Source organism: Urocampus carinirostris, chromosome 13 (assembly GCF_059441175.1).
Source record: "Urocampus carinirostris isolate Australia breed hairy pipefish chromosome 13, RoL_Ucar_1.0, whole genome shotgun sequence".
Taxonomy (NCBI): domain Eukaryota; kingdom Metazoa; phylum Chordata; class Actinopteri; order Syngnathiformes; family Syngnathidae; genus Urocampus; species Urocampus carinirostris.
In genome coordinates, this window is record NC_142361.1 from 37,637,326 (window position 1) to 37,656,163 (window position 18,838).

Consider the following 18,838-nt stretch of genomic DNA (forward strand, 5'->3'; position numbering starts at 1 on the left):
TTAAACAGTTTCTCCGTCATAGTTTCCCCTCATTCATTTCCCTCCCCCCCTTTCGAATTTCTCAGCTTAGTTTTTCTTTCATCTGCAGAAAAATGTGCGTTTTCCTCTCTCGGTATTAACCGACTCTGACCGGCGGGCGAGTCTCTAAAGTATGAATCGTGTGTTAAATACACCTCGAAACGTATGGTCAAGTCTTGTGACCGTTTTGCGGGGGTTTGGGAGGATTCACGCTCCAATGCCTCTGCCAACTTTGATGCGTCTCAGTTCACAAAGAGCCTTTTCATTTAATTCCCTTACTTAAAACAACCTGGATTCTCGCTTTGCCTACTGTTGCCCTTTCTTCTTGGATGAATGATTTGGATTTCAATTGGAAAAACCTGTCAACAGATTTTAAGGTAGCTGGCCAACGTTTGACCTTGATGATTTTGAAATAAATAATAATTGATTGAATAAATACGATATTATATCTTGTACCATTAAAACAAATCAATAATAAATAAGTAATAATCAGGGTTACTTTAACTGGATTACTTTCAATGACTTTTGGATGACTCCAATACCAAATATGCTAATAAAAGACAAAAAAAACTAAATATGAATCAAATGACTAAATTTTGTGCAGGCTTGGGGAGTAACAGAATACACGGAACGGCAAAAATGATGTTGGATTTATTTTCATTTTGTTTCTGTGGCATTTGATGTTAGTTTTGCCAGAGATCAAAGAGATCAAAGCCAGGAGAGAAAGCTTACCACGTGTTGTGAGTCATCATTTGATTCATATTTAGTTTATTTTGTCTTTAATTAGCATATTTGGTATTGGAGTAATGCAAAAGTAATTGAAAGTAATCCAGTTAAAGTAACCCTACTCAACCCTGGTAATAATTTGATAAAATCAGATATTAAAATAAATAAAAATAATTTGAATACATTAATTACTGTAAATGAGTGTAAAAATAAATGTATATAAATAAACATGAATTAATTAACTAAAACAATCAATTAAAATGAATACATGAATGGACTAAAAATATATTTAAAAAAATAACTAAATTAAGTGAAATAAAATTACATTTATAAATACGGAATTTAAAAAAAAAAACATCAAATACATTTAAAATAAATCAATACATTACCTACAGTAAATAAGTATGTTTATGAATGAATAATAATATATAAGGTTAAGAATTGAAATAAATTGAATAAATAAATAAATAAAATGAGGCCAAGAGCTTTAAAAACAAACACTAAAAGTTTAAAATTAATTCTAAAATGGACGGGGGGGGGATGAAGGGACTTAAGAAGATCTGCGCACATCTGCTGGTGTTGGTTAAAAGACGGGCAGCAGCGTTCCGCTCAAGTTGATGTCGACAGAGGAGACTGGGAGGCGCCGACATGAAGTGCATCGCAATCATCTAACCTTGAGCTTATTAAAGCATGCGTAGCTTTCTGAAAGTCGGGACGGCTTCAAAACAAATGCTAGAAGACGCAGCTGAAGGAAGCTCATCCTGGCAACATTGCCTAACATGTTTATCAAACCGGGGGTGACTGTCAAAAGTCACATTCAAGTTTCTGACGGTTGAACTCAACTTAGAAGTTGAATTAATACATGTGAACAATGGTCCCTGTAATTTTCCTTACGGGTCTGAGCGTTCACACAAAGTCGGTGAGCAACGCTTGAAACAAAAGTGAGTAACGGCAATCCCAAGTGTGGCAACTGAGGCATTATCAAACATGTCCAAAACTTGACATCACGTTACATTTTGCTGAGTTTCCGGCAATGCAAAATTATTTTTCTCTTTTGAATGAATTGACTCATGTACTATTGCAAAGGTTGTACGGCCTACAAACGTCGTTTGTTTTTACAACAATTCTTTCACAAGATTTCCATTTCTTTTTTTTCCTGGTATCTTTTGACGCATAATACTAACATATTTGGGGGGCTTATTTAGTCGGTATACACAACTGTACTTAATCAATTTTTTGGTGGAAGTACAATGTTGGCAACAAGATTGACTTGGTATAATTGGAAATTATTTGAATGCGACACTAACTTTTTCTTCTTTTTCCCTGTTTTTTCTATTTTTTTTAATCCCTTTTAAAAAAAATTCATTGTGTTAATCCTGGCTGTTACTTTTTTCTTTTTGTTCTCCATTTACTTTTTTTCTTTGTTTATTTCTTTTCTTTTTTTCTGGCTTTTTTCTGAAATTTTCCTTCCTTTTTCTCTCCCTTTTGTTTCTTTTTTTCCTCAACTTTTCACTTCTTTTTCATTTTGGTATTTTTTTTCTTTTTTGTTCTATTCCCCCCTTCCTTTAAGTCGTTTTATGAATATTTTTACATAATATTTGGTCATATAGGGATGAAAGAAGCAAAAACAACCTGAAGAGTCGTTTAGAACCCGAAAGAGCCGATTCCTTTTAGCGAGCCAAGCTGAATAAGCCGGTTCTCAAAAAACTCACACACGCGGCTTAGAGGGAACATTGCGCTGGCTAGATTTTCTTGTGCGCTGAGAATGTGCGGGCAGTGCGCGATTTCTCATGCGCGCAGCTTAGAGGGAACACTGCCTGTGAATGGGAAAAAAAATGATGATAAATTATTCAATTATGATAGATATCAATAAAATGATAAATATCAATAAACAACTATCACAAGTATCTCTCCTTTGGTCCAAGTATCTCTCCTTTGGTCCCAACCACAGAGATCGACGACATGATGTCCAAGACGTCCAAGGTCTTCACAGCGGACACCCTGCAGAGGGTCCCCTGCAACGCACCTCGGGGTCGCCCAAAACCCGAAGTCTGGTGGGAGCGCCAAGGGCAGCGGGTGCCCACCGAAGGGAGAGTCTACCAGGACGGTTCCGATCTGGTCTTCAGTCCCACCGAGGGGGGAGATTCCGGAGTCTACACCTGCGTGGCCCAGAACAAGGCCGGGCGCAGGACCCAAGAAGTCACCTTCACTGTTGCCAGTGAGTTCCAAATATTAGACCTGTAAATATTATACAGTCTTGTTATTTTTCAAAAATAGAATTCCAGTCCTTATTTTATTTTAATTTGTTTGTGTTTTTGAAGGATTTCTATTGACTAAGACAAAAAAAACAGTTATAGACACAATATGGGATGCTAGTATTAACAGCTAGCATTAACGTTTGAGAGGCGAGCATTAGCGTCTAGCATATGCGTTTTCGAGGCTAGGATGAGTGACCATTGACTATGTCTGCTTGACCACGCTAGCATTAGTAGCTAACGTCTGGGTCTTAGAGGCTATAATTCGTCGCTAGCAACCCAGTCTGCAAGACTAACATCAGCGGCTCGGATCTGCGTCTCAGAGGCCAGCTTTAATGGCTAGCATCCCTGTTTGCCAGGCTTGCTTTCGGAACTAGTGACTGTGTCTGCTTGACCACACCCGTACTGCTAGCGTTAGCAGCTAGCATTCACGCCAGAGAGGTTTGCTATAGCGGCAAGGATCCACATCTTTAACTGCTGGTAACTGTGTCCGATTGATCACAGCAGGGATGCCAGCATTAGCAAATAGCATCGGTGTCTTTAGGGCTAGCACTAAAGGCTTGTGACTGTGTCAGTGTGATTACACCTGCAAGGCTAGCATTAGCATCTAATTAGCATTTGCCTCAGAGCGGCTCGTGTTAGCGTTTACCATCTGCGTCTGTTAGGCTGGCATAGATGACTAGTGACTATGTCTGCATGACAACAACTCCGTTGCTATTATTAGCAGATATCATTCGCTTCTGCAAGGCTAGATTGAGTGGCTAGCTTTAGCCAGTGGCTGGTTACTCAGTCTGCTTGACAATTGCTGTGAATTAGTGACTGTCTTCACTTTATTGTGCATATGAAGCTAGCATTAGTAGTTTCAGGGTTCCTGTGCATCCTTGAAAAGTCTTAAAGGCATTGAATTCACTATACTAAAAATAAGGTCTTAATTGGCATGAAAATGTTTTTGAAAGTCTTAAAAATGTGAACACATTAATAAGATTCAGATCTGTTCAAACTAAAAAGATTTATAACAGTTATCTTTTTTTAAAAATTCATCAATTTACTTGCAAACCACAATAACAGTACTATCAAAACGGTGATGTAGTTTCAGTTGGGCCTTTCAGGGCTGTCTAAAAAAACGTTTATCGCCATAGCTTCTGGCTAACATTTATTACACCTGATGGGGGACTTGACCACACCTACAAGGTTAGCGTTAGCCGCTAGCATTCATGTCTGCCCTGCTAGCATTAATGACCTATGACTGTCAGCTTGAACACGTTTGTAAGGCTAGCATTAACGGCTAAAATAGCTGAATTCAAGACAGCAACGGCTACAAATTTTATACAAAATGGAACGGGCCCTATCAGATAGATAGATAGATAGATACTTTATTCATCTCCATAGAGAAATTCACACTTCCAGCAGTATCCTTATGTTTAAAAAATAAAATAATAAAATAAAATAAATAGAATACAGAAATACCCATTATTACGTGTTGATATAGATTATTTAAATAGTGGCTACAGAAAATAAACACTGTAATAAAAATAGGGTAATAAGCAAATGTGGGGGTGGGGTTTCATGTGGGCTTTTACTACCCTGGGTGGAGTTAAAGAGCCTCATGGCATGAGGAAGAAATGATCTTGCTGAAGCTGCTCTTCTGTTTTGGAGATGATGCTGTGTAGTGGATGTGATTAATTGTCCATATATATATATATATATATATATATATATATATATATATATATAAAAATAAAATTGTTATGTATAATTGTTTTGTTTTTTTATGCGATCTTGCCTTTCACAATTGAATATCTATGTACGGCCAAAATGTTTTACAAGAAAAATTAAGATAATAAAAAAAGTTAAATAAATGCAAATTATACATGTAGTAAAAAATTCTGTCCCCGTGCTAATTCAAGCAAGTCGGTCTATTCAAGGGTTACCGTTATGCACTTGTTACAATTCTGACATGCGTGTAAAATGCGTGCGCTCACGTGATCTCCACGTGTGCCCTCTCTCCCCTGCAGCCGCCCCCGTGTGGGGAACTCGACCTCAAGACAGTCGCTTAGAAGAAGGCAAAGCCGGCTATCTTCACTGTTACGCCAAGGCCACGCCCACTCCCGAGGTCACCTGGCTTCGCAACAATATGCTCATCACACCTGAGGTCAGTTTTTTTACATATATACACAATAGTCCCTCGTTTTCTGCGGGTGTTGTATCCCAAAAAGGACCCACAATAGTTAAAACACACCGCGGAGAAACCCTTACCGTATTTATTCGTATATAATGCACTTTTTCCTTAACCTACAATAGAACTCAAAGTTTGAGAGCGCGTTATACACGAGTTTTTTTGCGTCTGTGGAAAAATATGGCTGACCAAAATCGCAAAACGTCGCATGCAATGGGAATCGAGTCCGGGTTGCGGCAGTGAGAGTGCTGGACCCTAACTACTAGACTACTATTGATACAGTTGTACAAAATATGCATTCGAATTCTTGTCATTATCACAGTATGTTTACTCACGGTGCCGTAATTAATTTTAGACAATTAAAAAAAAAACAGAAAGCTGTTTTGAAAGATAAATGCAAAAAAATGACAACAAGAGAAACAACTCTTTCGTGTATCTAATGATGAATCCGACTGTGAGTCTGGCACTTTCAGTAAAAATAGTGTGATTATTGTGATTATGACATAAAATTTAATGCCTTTTATGTGTCAACTGCATCACTGGTGGTCAAGTGGTTAAATGGTGCTCTCACTATCGTGACCCAGGTTCTATACCCATTGCATGCAGTGTTTTTCAATTGATCAATCTTAGCAAAAATGTAGTAGTATACCTAGTGAAATATCACACATTAATACTGTATGCATTTCCGACCTTATTTGCCATATTTGGCAGTAAAAGAGGTTATATAAGCGCAGTTCCAAATTTCTAGCCAATTTGGGGTTTTAGGTGCGCCTGACTGTCTGGAAAGTACAGTGTATCCTGCGCTGACTTGCGAAATAAAAACATGAAGCAATATCAAACGAACAATACCTGACTGTTATATTTGATCACGGATAATTTTAGGGTGTTTGCTTTTCTTTAAAAAAAAGGCGTTAAATTCATACGCTGCCATGGATGGTCATAGACATCCGCCATCCGTTTTAGTCAAGCTATAGATGCGATAAATTGGTTTTAGCTAGGCTGTAATATATGGCTGGCGACAACTTTCTTGCTAGTCTGGCTGCCTTTGGCGACTGCAATCATAATAGGTCCATTCTAGCTAGGCTGCCATAGGCAAGTATAGATGTCACAAATCAGTTTTAGCTAGGCTGCCTATTGAAGTCAGATTCATGTTAGTAAGGCTGTCGCAATCGGCTCCAGATGTCAAAATCCATGGTAGTCAGGCTTCCATTGACAGTTGTCGACGTAATAGGTCTATTATAGCTACGCTGCCATAAACGGGTATAGATGTCAGAAATCATTTTTAGCTAGGCTGCTTTTGATGCCAATTGGAGTCAGAAAGCTGCCATTGATAACTGTTGACGAAACAGATCCATTTTTGCTAGGCTGCCACAGACGAGTATAGATGTCATAGATCCAAATAAATGTCAAGTCATGTTTATTTGGGATGCCCTTAATCACAGGGAGTCTTAAAGGGCTGTACAGACCACAGATTATTGCAAACCACAGTCTGTTATGACACCATCCCCTGATCTAAAACCTACACAAGGGCAAGGAAAAACTCGAAAACCTCAGCATGAGGAAAATGAAGACACCTTGAGAAGGGACAGTCTCAAAGGGCTGCACAGACTATTGCGAACTACTGATTATTTATGACACCATCCCTGATCTAAAACCTACATGAGGGCAAGGAAAAACTCAAAAACCTCAACATGAGGAAAATGAACAAACTTGAGGAGGGACAGTCTCAAAGGGCTGCACAGACCACAGATTATTGCAAACCACAGACTATAATGACACCATCCCCTGATCTAAAACCTACATGAGGGCAAGGAAAAACTCAAAAACCTCAACATGAGGAAAATGAAGAAACCGTGAAAAGGGACCGCTCATGAGATTCATGTCCAGGCCGCAAAGGATGTTACAATAACGAATAATATATTCATATAAAAAAAACGATGTTGGTGACTCCTGGTCTGGAAAACCTACAGTAAAACAGCTGCCCTGTCTCGTACTGAATTTCAACAGCTGCCTTCTATTCCTTTCTTTTTTGACAGGACGCCCGTTTCAAATTATTCCCGAACGGCACCCTGAGGATCAACAGCGTGGAAGTTTACGACGGACAGATTTACGGCTGCGAGAGCAAAACGGTGGCCGGACGACTCTCCGGACAGGCCAAAGTCACAGTGCTGCGTAAGTGTGCCGGAATTTTTTTTAATTTTTTATGTGCGCCTTATATTCAGGTAATACCGGACATTGTTGAATAATTGCAAAAAACTAATCATATTTACTTTTGATATGACAAAATTAAGACATCAGTATTACACTGCCAAACAGATTTTCTTTTTGGCAGAAAATGTTCCCAATTTGATTTAAGATATATTGTTTTATTTCATAAAAACACCCTAGGAATATTAAAAAATGCCCCTTATTATCATATAGTAAATACTATATTTGGAAAAAAAAAATCTTAAAACGTTCATTATCATAAGCGTTCCATTTAATCTTCAAGGAACGATGACAGGCCAATGCAATATGGTTCCATACTGTGGAAACCAACAATGACAAAAAAAGAAAACGACGACATCTTGGAGAGAGCAAATGAGAGAAAAGGAGTAGGAAATAGAGAGAAGAGGAAAAAGAATGCTGGAAGAGAAGAAAAAGAGGTAAATGGAGAAAGAAAGAGAGAGAAAAATAGAGAAAGGGAGAGAGGAAATGGAAAAGCGACAGAAAGAGGCAAAGAAAGGAAGAGAAAAAAGAGAAAAAGTAGTGTGCAATAATCTGTGTCATGTGCAACCCTTTGAGACTCTTTGTGATAAAGGGCGTCACAAATAAACATGACTTGACTTGAATAGTTCCCCCCCCCCCAAAAAAGAGGAAATAGGTAGAGCGACCGGATAGCTCCTCAACGTGACTCACGTTCATAAAAGTTGTAGTACTTCAGCTTGAGTCAGGTTTTTTTTTTTTCTTTTTCAGTGTCATCATCTCATCACGCCTTTCCTTTATGTGTTTGTAACACGCGTGTTGTCGTGACTCGTTTCAGAAAAGTTGAAGTTCACGCCGACCCCGCAGGCTTCTCAATGCCTGGAGCTGGATAACGACATCACCATCCAGTGCTCCGCCAAAGGACGAGAAAGCCCCACTATCCGCTGGAGCAAAGCAGGTTGGCCAAACGAAAGAAAACGCAACAGAAATCGTTTATTAGTTTTATTCTATTTCATTAGGTAAGTAGGTAGCTAGGTTAGGTAGGCGCCTTGCATGGCTTACTCTACTATCAGTGTGTGATTGCAGAGGAGAGATCCGTGTTTTAGCACCGCACGCGATAAATGAACAAATCATGACGGCTCCTCGAGCAAAAACATCTCGTTCTTTCCAGCCAGCGTGGACAGACGAATGAGGATTTGTGCAAAAAATGACCGTGCTGTTTGTGCATTATGCCTCGAGAGCATTGTACCTCGCACAGCAAGTGTTAAACGTCGTTAAAAGACGAAACATGAACATGAATTCAAGGATGAGTCTGACATGGCGGAGAAGCACTCCTGCATGGACCAGCTGGCAGAGATGGGAAGCTGCGTCGTGGCCGTCATAGACTTTCTGGACTAGTTTGCAGGCTGGGGACGTCGTTGCTGTCATGCACTTTCCGGACAAATTTTCAATATGTTACCTAGTGTTTATTATGTTTGTGTATTGTAATGCTAAATGTAATTCACCCTGGTCATCCTGAAAGGGGGATTACCACTTCTCTTTTTCCTCACGCTGAGGTTTTGAGTTGTTCCTTGCCCGCATGTTGGTTTAAGATCAGGTAATTGTGTCATCGTAATCCTGTGCAGTCCTTTGAGACATTTTTGTGATAAGGGCTATATAAATAAATGTGACTTGACTTGACTAGACATTAAAACGCAGTGTCCAGGTTTGGCCAATAAACACAGACCCTGAAAACCTTTGTCATTGCTAAAAACACCACCACTGAAGCATGTTATCACATTGCTCACTGCATAGGTGAGCACAGAAAACCATTTACTTCTAAGAAGCGCGTGTGTAAGCGTGTGCGCACGCGCGTGCCTTCTGCTTTGCTGCTGTTATTTCAAGTTTTGATAGTTTCTGCAAGAAGATATCATTGATGAATGGTATGGTAGCTGTCCATATTACTTGTTTTTTGATTGTAGTTCATTGTTGATGAAGAATGGTTGATTCTGGTTAATTCTTGTGGTAAAAAGTTGAAGTCATGGATGGCCACAGGCCTTTCCACTTGTTTTTCACATTCATTTTTTAGTTGATTGAAGAATAGTGGAGGATAAATTGGTCAGTTATACGATTTCAATGTATAAACTTTTTTTTGAAATCATTATTAATCTATTGCCTTACCGGGAGGTAAGGTCTTTAATCTGAGGATGCCGAAGAGGATGAGAATGTTGTTTTACTTTTTTTTTTACGATTCTCCAGGGACGGGAAAAAAAAGAAGAGAAAAAGGCTGGTGTGAGTCGCGGCTCTAATGTAAATATAAGTTTTGACCGAGATGAGAGTGAAAGGAGTGAAAAAGAAAAACAGGTTGACTGAACGCATTTGGAGGTCATAAAGTTTGAACGGGAAAGAGAAGCGATGAAGGCCTGTTTTTTTTCTTGTTTCTTTTTCAAGTGAGCTGTCGTTTATTTTATCTGCAAATGTTTGTTTCGTAACGCAAAAAAAAGAACAAAAAAAGGAAAAAATGGATTAAAAAAAATGTTTTTCTTTTTTATTTCTTTTCATATGAATATATATTTTTTATGTTTTTTAGATTTATTTTAATAAATAAAAAAATATCATAAGAAAATAATAAGTACTACAAAATAAATTAATACACCATAAATAAACTTTAAAAAAAATATAACATTTTATAAATTATTCTTTTCTTTGTTTTCATTATTTTCAATATTTGTTTCTTTTGTTTTATTGTACTTTTATTTGTGTATTTTTTCAATTGTTTTATTTGTTTTAATAGATAAATATATATGTGTGTATACATTTTTTCTAATTGAAATTTTTAAAAAAGATTATTTTCATGGCTGCAGACGGAGGTGATCTTCCACCCCACGTGGAACAAAAAAACGGTCAACTACACTTCAGCAAAGTGACCCGCAGCGATGCTGGCAACTACACCTGCACCGCCTCCAACCGCCTCCAGGGGGAAATCAAGGCCCAGGTGGCCCTCACCGTGGCAGGTTGGCTTCACCACTCCTCTTTGCATCATTTTTCTTTCTTCGCAACTTCGTAATGGACGGAGCGCCACCACAACCTTTTCTTTCCCGCGCTTTTCAGTTTACATCCGCTTCAAAGTGGAGCCGGAGAACACGACGGTGTACCAGGGCCACACGGCCGTCCTGCACTGCCAGGCCAGCGGCAACCCGCAACCTCACGTTCATTGGATGCTCAAGGACAAAACGCTCGACATCAGCAGGGACCCCAGGTAGACCGCCCAGAAAACTATACACAGGTTTTGTATGGGTGCTCCAAATAATGATTTCAGGGTCAGGAAAATGCTTGAGCTTTGAGTGAAGTGCTTGAAATGGTTGCCAAGAAGGGAAAAATGACACTGACACGCCTGCTCTGTCATTATTGTAAAGCGTCACTGCCCCCTACTGGTCGTACCCAGGAGGACAGCTCTTTTTAGAAAACTGCTCTTTTAGATCAGCTTACTGAGAAGATTTTATTTTAAATTATATATCTCATCTCATCTCACTAGCTGCACCGCTTATCTTCAGTAGGGTCGCGGGGGTGCTGGAGCCCATCCCAGCAATCATCGGGCAGTGGGCAGGGGACAGCCTGAACTGGTTGCCAGCCAATCGGAGGGCACACAGGGACAGACAACCCGCTCGCTCATTCACACCTAGGGACAATTTGGACCGGCCAATTCACCTGAAATGCATGTCTTTGGAATGTGGGAGGAAACCGGAGTGCCCGGAGGAAACCCACGCAAGCATGGGGAGAACATACAAACTCTGCACAGGAAGTCCGGCAGCTGGATTTTGACCCACACAGGAGGTTCCCAAGACCTTAAAACTGTGCCGCACACGCGCTAACCACTGCGCCGCCGTGCTGCCCTAAATTATATGTTTTTAATAATAATAAAATATTATGCATTAAATCAGCTATGAATTAATAATTTCATGTTTTTCAGGTAATCCTTGAAATCACATGAAATATGAATTAAGTTATACACAGATATACAAAAAATTACAGTTGAACAACAATAAAAAAAATCCCTGAAAATGCAAAACAAAAAAAATTAACTCTTCAGTCTCATAAATGAACGATAAAATGGAAAAAGTTAAATATTTACAATTCTATTTTAACCAATTTGGACACCAAAAACATTAATTAAAATAAGGAGAACAAAAAGTAAAAGATCAGCAGTCTCTGAGATTGAGAGATTTGAATTCATTCTGCTTCAGAGCATTCATTCATTCATCCATCTATCCATTATCTGCACCGCTTATTCTCAGTAGGGTCGCGGGGGTGCTGGAGTCCATCCCAGCTATTTTCGGGCAGTGGGCAGGGGACACCCTGAACTGGTTGCCAGCCAGTCGCAGACACACAGGTACAGACAATTCTCTCGCCCATTCGCACCGAGGGACAATTTGGACCAGCCAATTAACCCCTCATGCATGTTTTTGGAATGTGGGAAGAAACCGGAGTGCCCGGAGGAAACTCACGCAAGCACGGGGAGAACATGCAAACTCCACATGACCTCAGAACTGTGCCGCACACGCGCTAACCACTGCCCCGCCGTGCTGCCCTCAGAGCATTCAATTTCATTGAAATAAGTTGTAATTTGGCAATTTTTTACGGTACAAATGAAAATATGAATTCATCAATTTTATTGTATTGATCAAAGGCAACCAGAAAAAAAAACCCTGTTTTTAATTGGTTCTGGGTGTTTTCCTTTGGAGGTACTGGAAAAAATTGAAAATTGGCCTTTAATGTGCTTGAATTAGGCCATGAAAAACGCGTACAAACCCTGATTCCAGTCCTTTTTTTGCACAGTTTCTGCAGGCAGGACAAAGAGCTAGCACAAGGGTCGGCACCCCAAAATGTATAAAGAGCCATATTGGACCAAAACCTAATTTGTCAGGAGCTGCAAAAAACTTAAAGCCTTATATAGGGCTTATAATAAACACAACACATGCTGCATGTGTCTATATTAGCCTGCTATCAAAACACAAACAAAGCGCATCCTTTGGAAAATAATGTGACTATTCTGTTGTGTAATACAGCCTCAGGTTTATCAATGGAAATTAAATAGATGTGATTGAGAAGTTCCATTTTTGATGTCATTTTTATTTTGAGGATTGAAAAAACAAAGGTGCATAATGTGTGTCCTTTATCCGGCCAACAAAAAGAGGGCAATAAAATTTACAACTGCATGCTTTTGAAATAATAAAATAGATACCATTTGGAAAGGTAAAGTTAATAAAATAACTTTAATACAGTTTAAGTTTGATTTGTGTGGAGTTATTTTTCTCTTTTTACATTTGGGCCGCCAGTTTAGTTTAAAACACCCATCTGCTTGGTGTGTGACGCTGCCCCTTTAAAAGGGGTGGGGCTTAGGCCACACAGTGGCTCTCACTCAGGGGACACAGGAGAAAAGAAACGAGGGACTGAGAAATGTGCGTATTTAAGTAAATGTGATTTAAGTTACTTAATAACGGGTTCAATATAGCTTAATGTCGCGGAGTAAGAGTACTCTTTCTTCTTCACAAATCTACTCAAGTAAAAGTAAAAAAGTATAGTGGATTAAAAATCTTCCCAGAAGTACAAAATGTCCCAAAACTCGAGTAAATGTGACTCACCACTACCCACCTCTGGTTTTAGTACAGTACCAAACTCATTTTTTATTTTATAGAGTAAATGTTTGCCTCCCTGATTTCAGGATCCAAAAGATGGCCAACGGCTCGCTGGTGATTTCCGACGTGACCACGGAGGACACGGGCCGATATACGTGCGTGGCGGGAAACAGCTGCAGCATCAAAGACCGCGTGGCTCAGCTCTACGTCGTTGGTAAGCGCTCAAGTTTTCCTTTGTCCCGGAGACCCCGGGTTAAGAAGACCCCGCCATATGACATGGCTGCTATAGGCCCCTTTACAGCGTTTCGCCCACTATACCACCTTAACAAAACGACATCCCTCGTTTGGGATATTTTCTTGATACCATGTGGAATATGCCTGTCTGCTATCAGTCCATGTCAAATAATTTGCTTTTCTACTACTGATTTGCATCATGGCATCACTTAAATGCAGATATGCTATTGGCCAGACTACTTCCCACAATTCCCTTTTCTCATTTTGTTCAGTTCAGAATATCATGTACTTTGTACGGTATTTATTGTACTGTATTTACTAGCTATAAGTCCAAAGGCTTGCAGCGATGTTATAGATAAAAACAAAGACATGATAACCATGGAAACAAAAGCTTGTGATTATCAAGAAATACGAAGAAGGCACACAAATCGTTACCTTCACTAAGTTAAAAGGCTGTAAACAGTCGACAAATAGGACTATTATTGAAAAAAGTAGGTGGTTAAAGCAAAGAAATCTTCAAAGAGCATGACTTTGCTTCAGCGACAGACTGCTGTCACAGTCTTGTTCCACGGACAGACTGAGGAGATCATTTCTTCCTCTTGCCATGAGGCTCTTTAACTCCACCCGGGGGAGTAAAAGCCCACATGAAACCCCGCCCCCACATTTGCGTATTACTCTATTTTTATTACAGTGTGTATTTTCCGTAGAGCTATCTAATTACTCTATAGCAAAACGTTATATTGGGTATTTTTGTATTCTATATCTTTATTTCATTACTTTATTTTTCAACACAAGGATACTGCTGGAAGTGTGAGTTTCCCTACGAATGAATAAAGTATCTATCTCTCTATCTCTCTATCTCTACATCTCTACCTATCTCTCTATGTCTCTATGTCCCCATGTCCCTATGTCTCTCTATCTATCTATCTATCTATCTAGACTTCTATCTATCTATCTATCACTATCTGTCTATCTCTCTTTATCCATCTTTCTATCTATATATCTATCTATCTTCACATATTTGCATCCACCCGCCAATCCACTGTGCCAGGTCCAGTCACACTACACCTAAGGTAAATAATAGTATTTTTTTCCTTATTAAAGCAAGGGAATCTTCTAATGGGAAATCATAGACACTTACATAACATAAAGGTCGTACTTACTATATCCCATTTTGTTATTTCAACATTTTTATCTGAGGTAGTGGGGTTTCAGAATGCATTTAAATGAATGAATGAATGACCTTTATTGTCCTTAAACAATCGTAAAAAAAATTGGGGGGGCTTCTCCTTTCACTAAACTTAATGATGAGGTTGTCCTGGTGGGCATTAGCTAGGGATATTCCTCCCTTTACGGCAATTTTACTTTGCAAATCCCCACCAATTCATTTTCCCACATGAGATCCAAGTCAAATGAATTAAGATATCAGATAAAAATGTTTTTTTTCCCTCTTGTTTGACAGATAAACCGGCGCAGACGCACGATCACGAGGAGGACAAGGCGCCGTACAAGATGATTCAAACCATCGGTCTGTCGGTGGGGGCGGCCGTGGCTTACATCATCGTGGTGCTCGGCCTCATGTTCTACTGCAAGAAGCGGCGACACGCCAAGAGGCTGCACAAACGGCCTGACGGAGAAGAGCCTGAGATGGAGTGCCTCAACGGTATTTTCTATCCTTTTTTTAATACCAGGGTTGTTGAATTGATCACTCTGAAGATAAGATAAGGTGTGGGAAAGGAACTTGGGCATTTTTTGAAAGCATGCAAAAGTTGTAGTGGTCCTTGAAAAGGGAAGTTTGCTGCCACCTTCTGGTCGTTTCGGGAATTATATAGATGAAGCGTCAATTATAGGGGACCATCTGGAAAATGAGAACGTTGTGATAAAGTGCTTTGTTTTCTGTAATGCAATCGAGAAACTCAAATCCGTCATACACTCTGGATTTCTTACAAATGAATTCAAGTATCGCAAGCCTTTTATTGTTTTCCTATTGCTCATTATGGTGAAAACTCAAATATCCCATCTCAAATTATCACTATATTATGAAATAATTCTAATGAGCCAGTCCGACAATAAACTAATGCGCACTATCCTGTAGGAGGGGCCGTCCAATCGAACGGCCACCCGGCCACTGAGCTGGCGGAGGAGGTGGCGCTCAGCAACATGAGCAACACGGCAACTGGTGACAAGCGCCACACAAACGCCAACGGAGACAAGATGCACTTCCCTCGTGCCAACCTGCAGACCATCACCACATTGGGTGAGCCTACCCTGCTAAGAGAGAATAGACAAATGTGGATGGAGAGAGGGAGATGGATAAATGTATACAATTATATATATATTTTTTTTTCTCCCCCAAATCAAACGTTTGCTTTATTCCGATTTTGAAATCTTCGTTCGGTTTGGAAATTTCGGTTCGTTTGGCAAGTTGCATACTCGGCAGCCGATCAGAAGCCTGTATCAAATAATGTCGTGCTTCCGGACTTTCCCGAGCGTCATAAGGTTGTGCATTTGCATATCATTTTCCAAAGTAGACTCACAGAGAACACAAGAAAAATAGAGAAATGGTTAGGAATCAAGCCAAAACCTCAGCCCCAGAAGAAAGATTCAAAAGAAGCTGCAAAAATGTATGACGCTACAAAAGGTTAACGTACATTAAAAGCATCGTGGAAAGAGGAGTTCACATGGCTTGTAGCAGACGACGCAACGTAAACATTTATTGAATGAAGATGAGTAAATACCGGTACATACTGATGGCTGATGGGAAACAGCGATGTCATATACATGCAATGAATGTTATCAGTAGATTTATAATACACTTAATTTTAAAGTGTTGTTCTGTTATATATTCTGATTCTCAATCTTTAATGCTTTGCACTAATGTTTTTTTTTTTGTGATGAGTCGTCTAATTGTGTTTCAAATTGTGAAAAATGGGGCAGGCAACTTAATGGCTGGGCGATCAACTTTCAGAGTTGTCTGCCCTAGTGTCCGCTAACTTTTTGTCACGAATTTCAGACAGATACATGATAGATGGATGGAGATGAATTGATTGATAGAGAGTATATAAATATAAATAGATAGCTACGTAGCTATATATATAGAGAGAGAGAGATTAGATGTATTGTTACATGGATAGAAGAGCTGTCCTCCACTGAAGAACCAACTAGGTGAGCATGGCTAACCTGGACCTTCCCCCCAGGCAAAGGCGAGTTTGGCGAGGTCCTCCTGTCCAAGGCCAAGGACGTGGACGGAGGCGAGGACGAGACGCTCGTCCTGGTGAAGACGCTTCAGACCAAAGAGCAGCGACTGCAGGACGACTTCCGCGAGGAAGCGGAGGCGTTGGGCAAGTTGGCGCACCCCAACCTGGCACGATTGCTGGGTCTCTGCCGCGAGGCCGAGCCCCACCTCATGGTGCTGGAGTACTATGACCTGGTGAGCCCAAACGACGCCGCCCGGTCCCGCGGCGGCGCATCCGCTTCATTCTCGTCACTTTTGCCCAACAGGGAGACCTGAAGCAGTTCCTGAGGATTTCCAAAAACAAAGACGACAAAGGGAAGGCTCAGAACATGAGCACCAAGACCAAAGTGAGTCTCAAAAAGATTATTCCAGGATGATTATTTTAACATCATTGATTGACTTCTGGAAAGAGAAGTCAAACATTTACAACTCTTTCACAATCTCTAAAAAAAATTAAAGGGTTGGGACTATATTTTGTACGCTTAGACGAGGTCAAAGAGAAAGCCTGTAATTGCTTATAAAAAATGTTAAAAAAATAGAGGGGGAAATAGAAATGTATTTACGTATAGGCACAGAGAGAGAGTTGGAGAAAGATCAATATAGAGAGATAGCGGGGAGGAGATAGGGACAGAGAGCAACAAAGAGGGGGAGAGAGAGGGCAAAAAAGGGAGAGTGAAATGGCGGGATAGGTATAGAAGAGGGGGAGGGAGAGAGGGAAATAGGAAGTAGTAATGAAAAGAGAGAGCTAGATTGATAGGTAGGTAAATAAATAAAGAAAGAAGGAGAAAAAAAGAAGGGACAGGAAGAAAGATAGAGAAGGGAGATGGAGACAGAGAAAGTCTTGAAAAGGGAGAGAGTTATTGGGCAAGAAAGATAAAAAGGAGAGACAGAGATGTATACATAGAGAGGAGATATAGGTAGATTAAATAGGGAGAAACAAAAAAGGAAGAAAGGAAAATGGGATAGAGATGGATGTGGAAATAGATACATGAGGTTGAAAAGAAAAGCGGGAAAAAGAGATGACGAAAGAAGGAGGGGGGAGAAAGAGAGGAATGGAGAGAGAAACTGAAAGACTGAGTAAGAGGCAGAGGGTTGGACGGAAAGATTGAAGAATTTGATTAAACGGTTAATAAAAGTTTATCTTAATTTTCTGGCTAATTATTGGTTGGAAACCATGTACTGTATATAACCGCAAATGCTACTAACATTGAGTCATCTGAGTTGGAACATACAGCAACTGTGTATTTTACTTTGGCCCTCTTTTTAGAGATTGTTAAAGAGTTGTAAATATTTGACTTCTCTTTCCAGAAGTATATCAATGTGCACACTTGTACGTAAAAAGGAATCACGCCTGGCGTTACGTAGGTTTTTTGGGGGGTTCTAATGTGAATACATTATGTATGTATATCCGCGTTACTCTGTAAACATGCACATCCAACAATCTACTTAACATCCCTTTCCTAACCACTACATAATCCATCAGTGCTTATTTTCTTTGTTATTGTATGTGTTTGTCTGTCGGTCACCCCTCTTGAGGGATATGACCGAGATGGATGGATGATGGACAGATGGATAGATAGATGTCTAGATAGATAGATAGATGTCTAGATAGTTAGATAGATGGATGTCTAGATAGATGGATGTCTAGATAGATGTGTAGATGGATGTCTAGATAGATGTGTAGATAGATAGATAGATGTCTACGTAAATAGATAGATGTCTACATAGATGTCTAGATAGATGGATAGATAGATGGATAGATTTCTAGATAGATGTATGGATAGATATAGATGTATAGATAAATATAGATGTATAGATAGATTGATCGATCCACGTTACTTGTCAGATTTCATTGGCTAACCAATGTTTTATCCGGTTACTACTGGATAAGGATATTCAAAGCTAAGGATCTTGGGAAAAAAAGCTTGCAATTGGCAGTGAGTGGTCTCAATCAAAAGGTCAGAGACAAACTGCCATGTGTGAAATAATTTGGCAAGTCAATTTATTTTTAAAGGGAAGATATGAGGCGCAACCACAAGGATCGTCAAATAATGTAGGAATGCTTTTAGGCGGATTTTTTTGGTCTGGTCATTATCGTGTGTTATGGGGTAGATATTTGACACGGCTAGATTCACTAGAATGTAGTGAATGTAAGGAGAACATGTTTGCTGAGAATTGGTTCATCAGCTGACTATCGAAGCACGTTATCGGTGAGCTAGACTGGCTTTTAGTTTTTTGTAGTATCTTGGTTCAGACTGATTGTTATGCTTCTGTGATGAGTCCATTTTAGAGTGCTTGACGTTTGTTCCTGTTTTATTTTATTTTATAGTTTTTATACTTATTAAATACCTCTAAGGTAAGTCATTGTTCTATGGTCTATGAAAGTTTTTTAACT

At 39.7% G+C, this 18,838-nt stretch overlaps 1 protein-coding gene across 1 annotated transcript in view; it reads left to right on the forward strand.

Annotated features, from left to right (window-relative positions):
- The window catches only part of ptk7b (protein tyrosine kinase 7b), a 93,863-nt gene that overhangs the window by 68,274 nt on the left and 6,751 nt on the right, over positions 1-18,838 (forward strand). Inside the window, exons 7-17 of the mRNA XM_088351726.1 lie at positions 2,696-2,962; positions 5,015-5,151; positions 7,212-7,347; positions 8,198-8,317; positions 10,203-10,352; positions 10,450-10,597; positions 13,061-13,188; positions 14,671-14,871; positions 15,304-15,465; positions 16,406-16,638; positions 16,710-16,790. Coding sequence (XP_088207852.1) covers positions 2,696-2,962; positions 5,015-5,151; positions 7,212-7,347; positions 8,198-8,317; positions 10,203-10,352; positions 10,450-10,597; positions 13,061-13,188; positions 14,671-14,871; positions 15,304-15,465; positions 16,406-16,638; positions 16,710-16,790 — 1,763 coding nt within the window. The remainder of the gene's footprint in view (positions 1-2,695; positions 2,963-5,014; positions 5,152-7,211; positions 7,348-8,197; positions 8,318-10,202; positions 10,353-10,449; positions 10,598-13,060; positions 13,189-14,670; positions 14,872-15,303; positions 15,466-16,405; positions 16,639-16,709; positions 16,791-18,838) is intronic.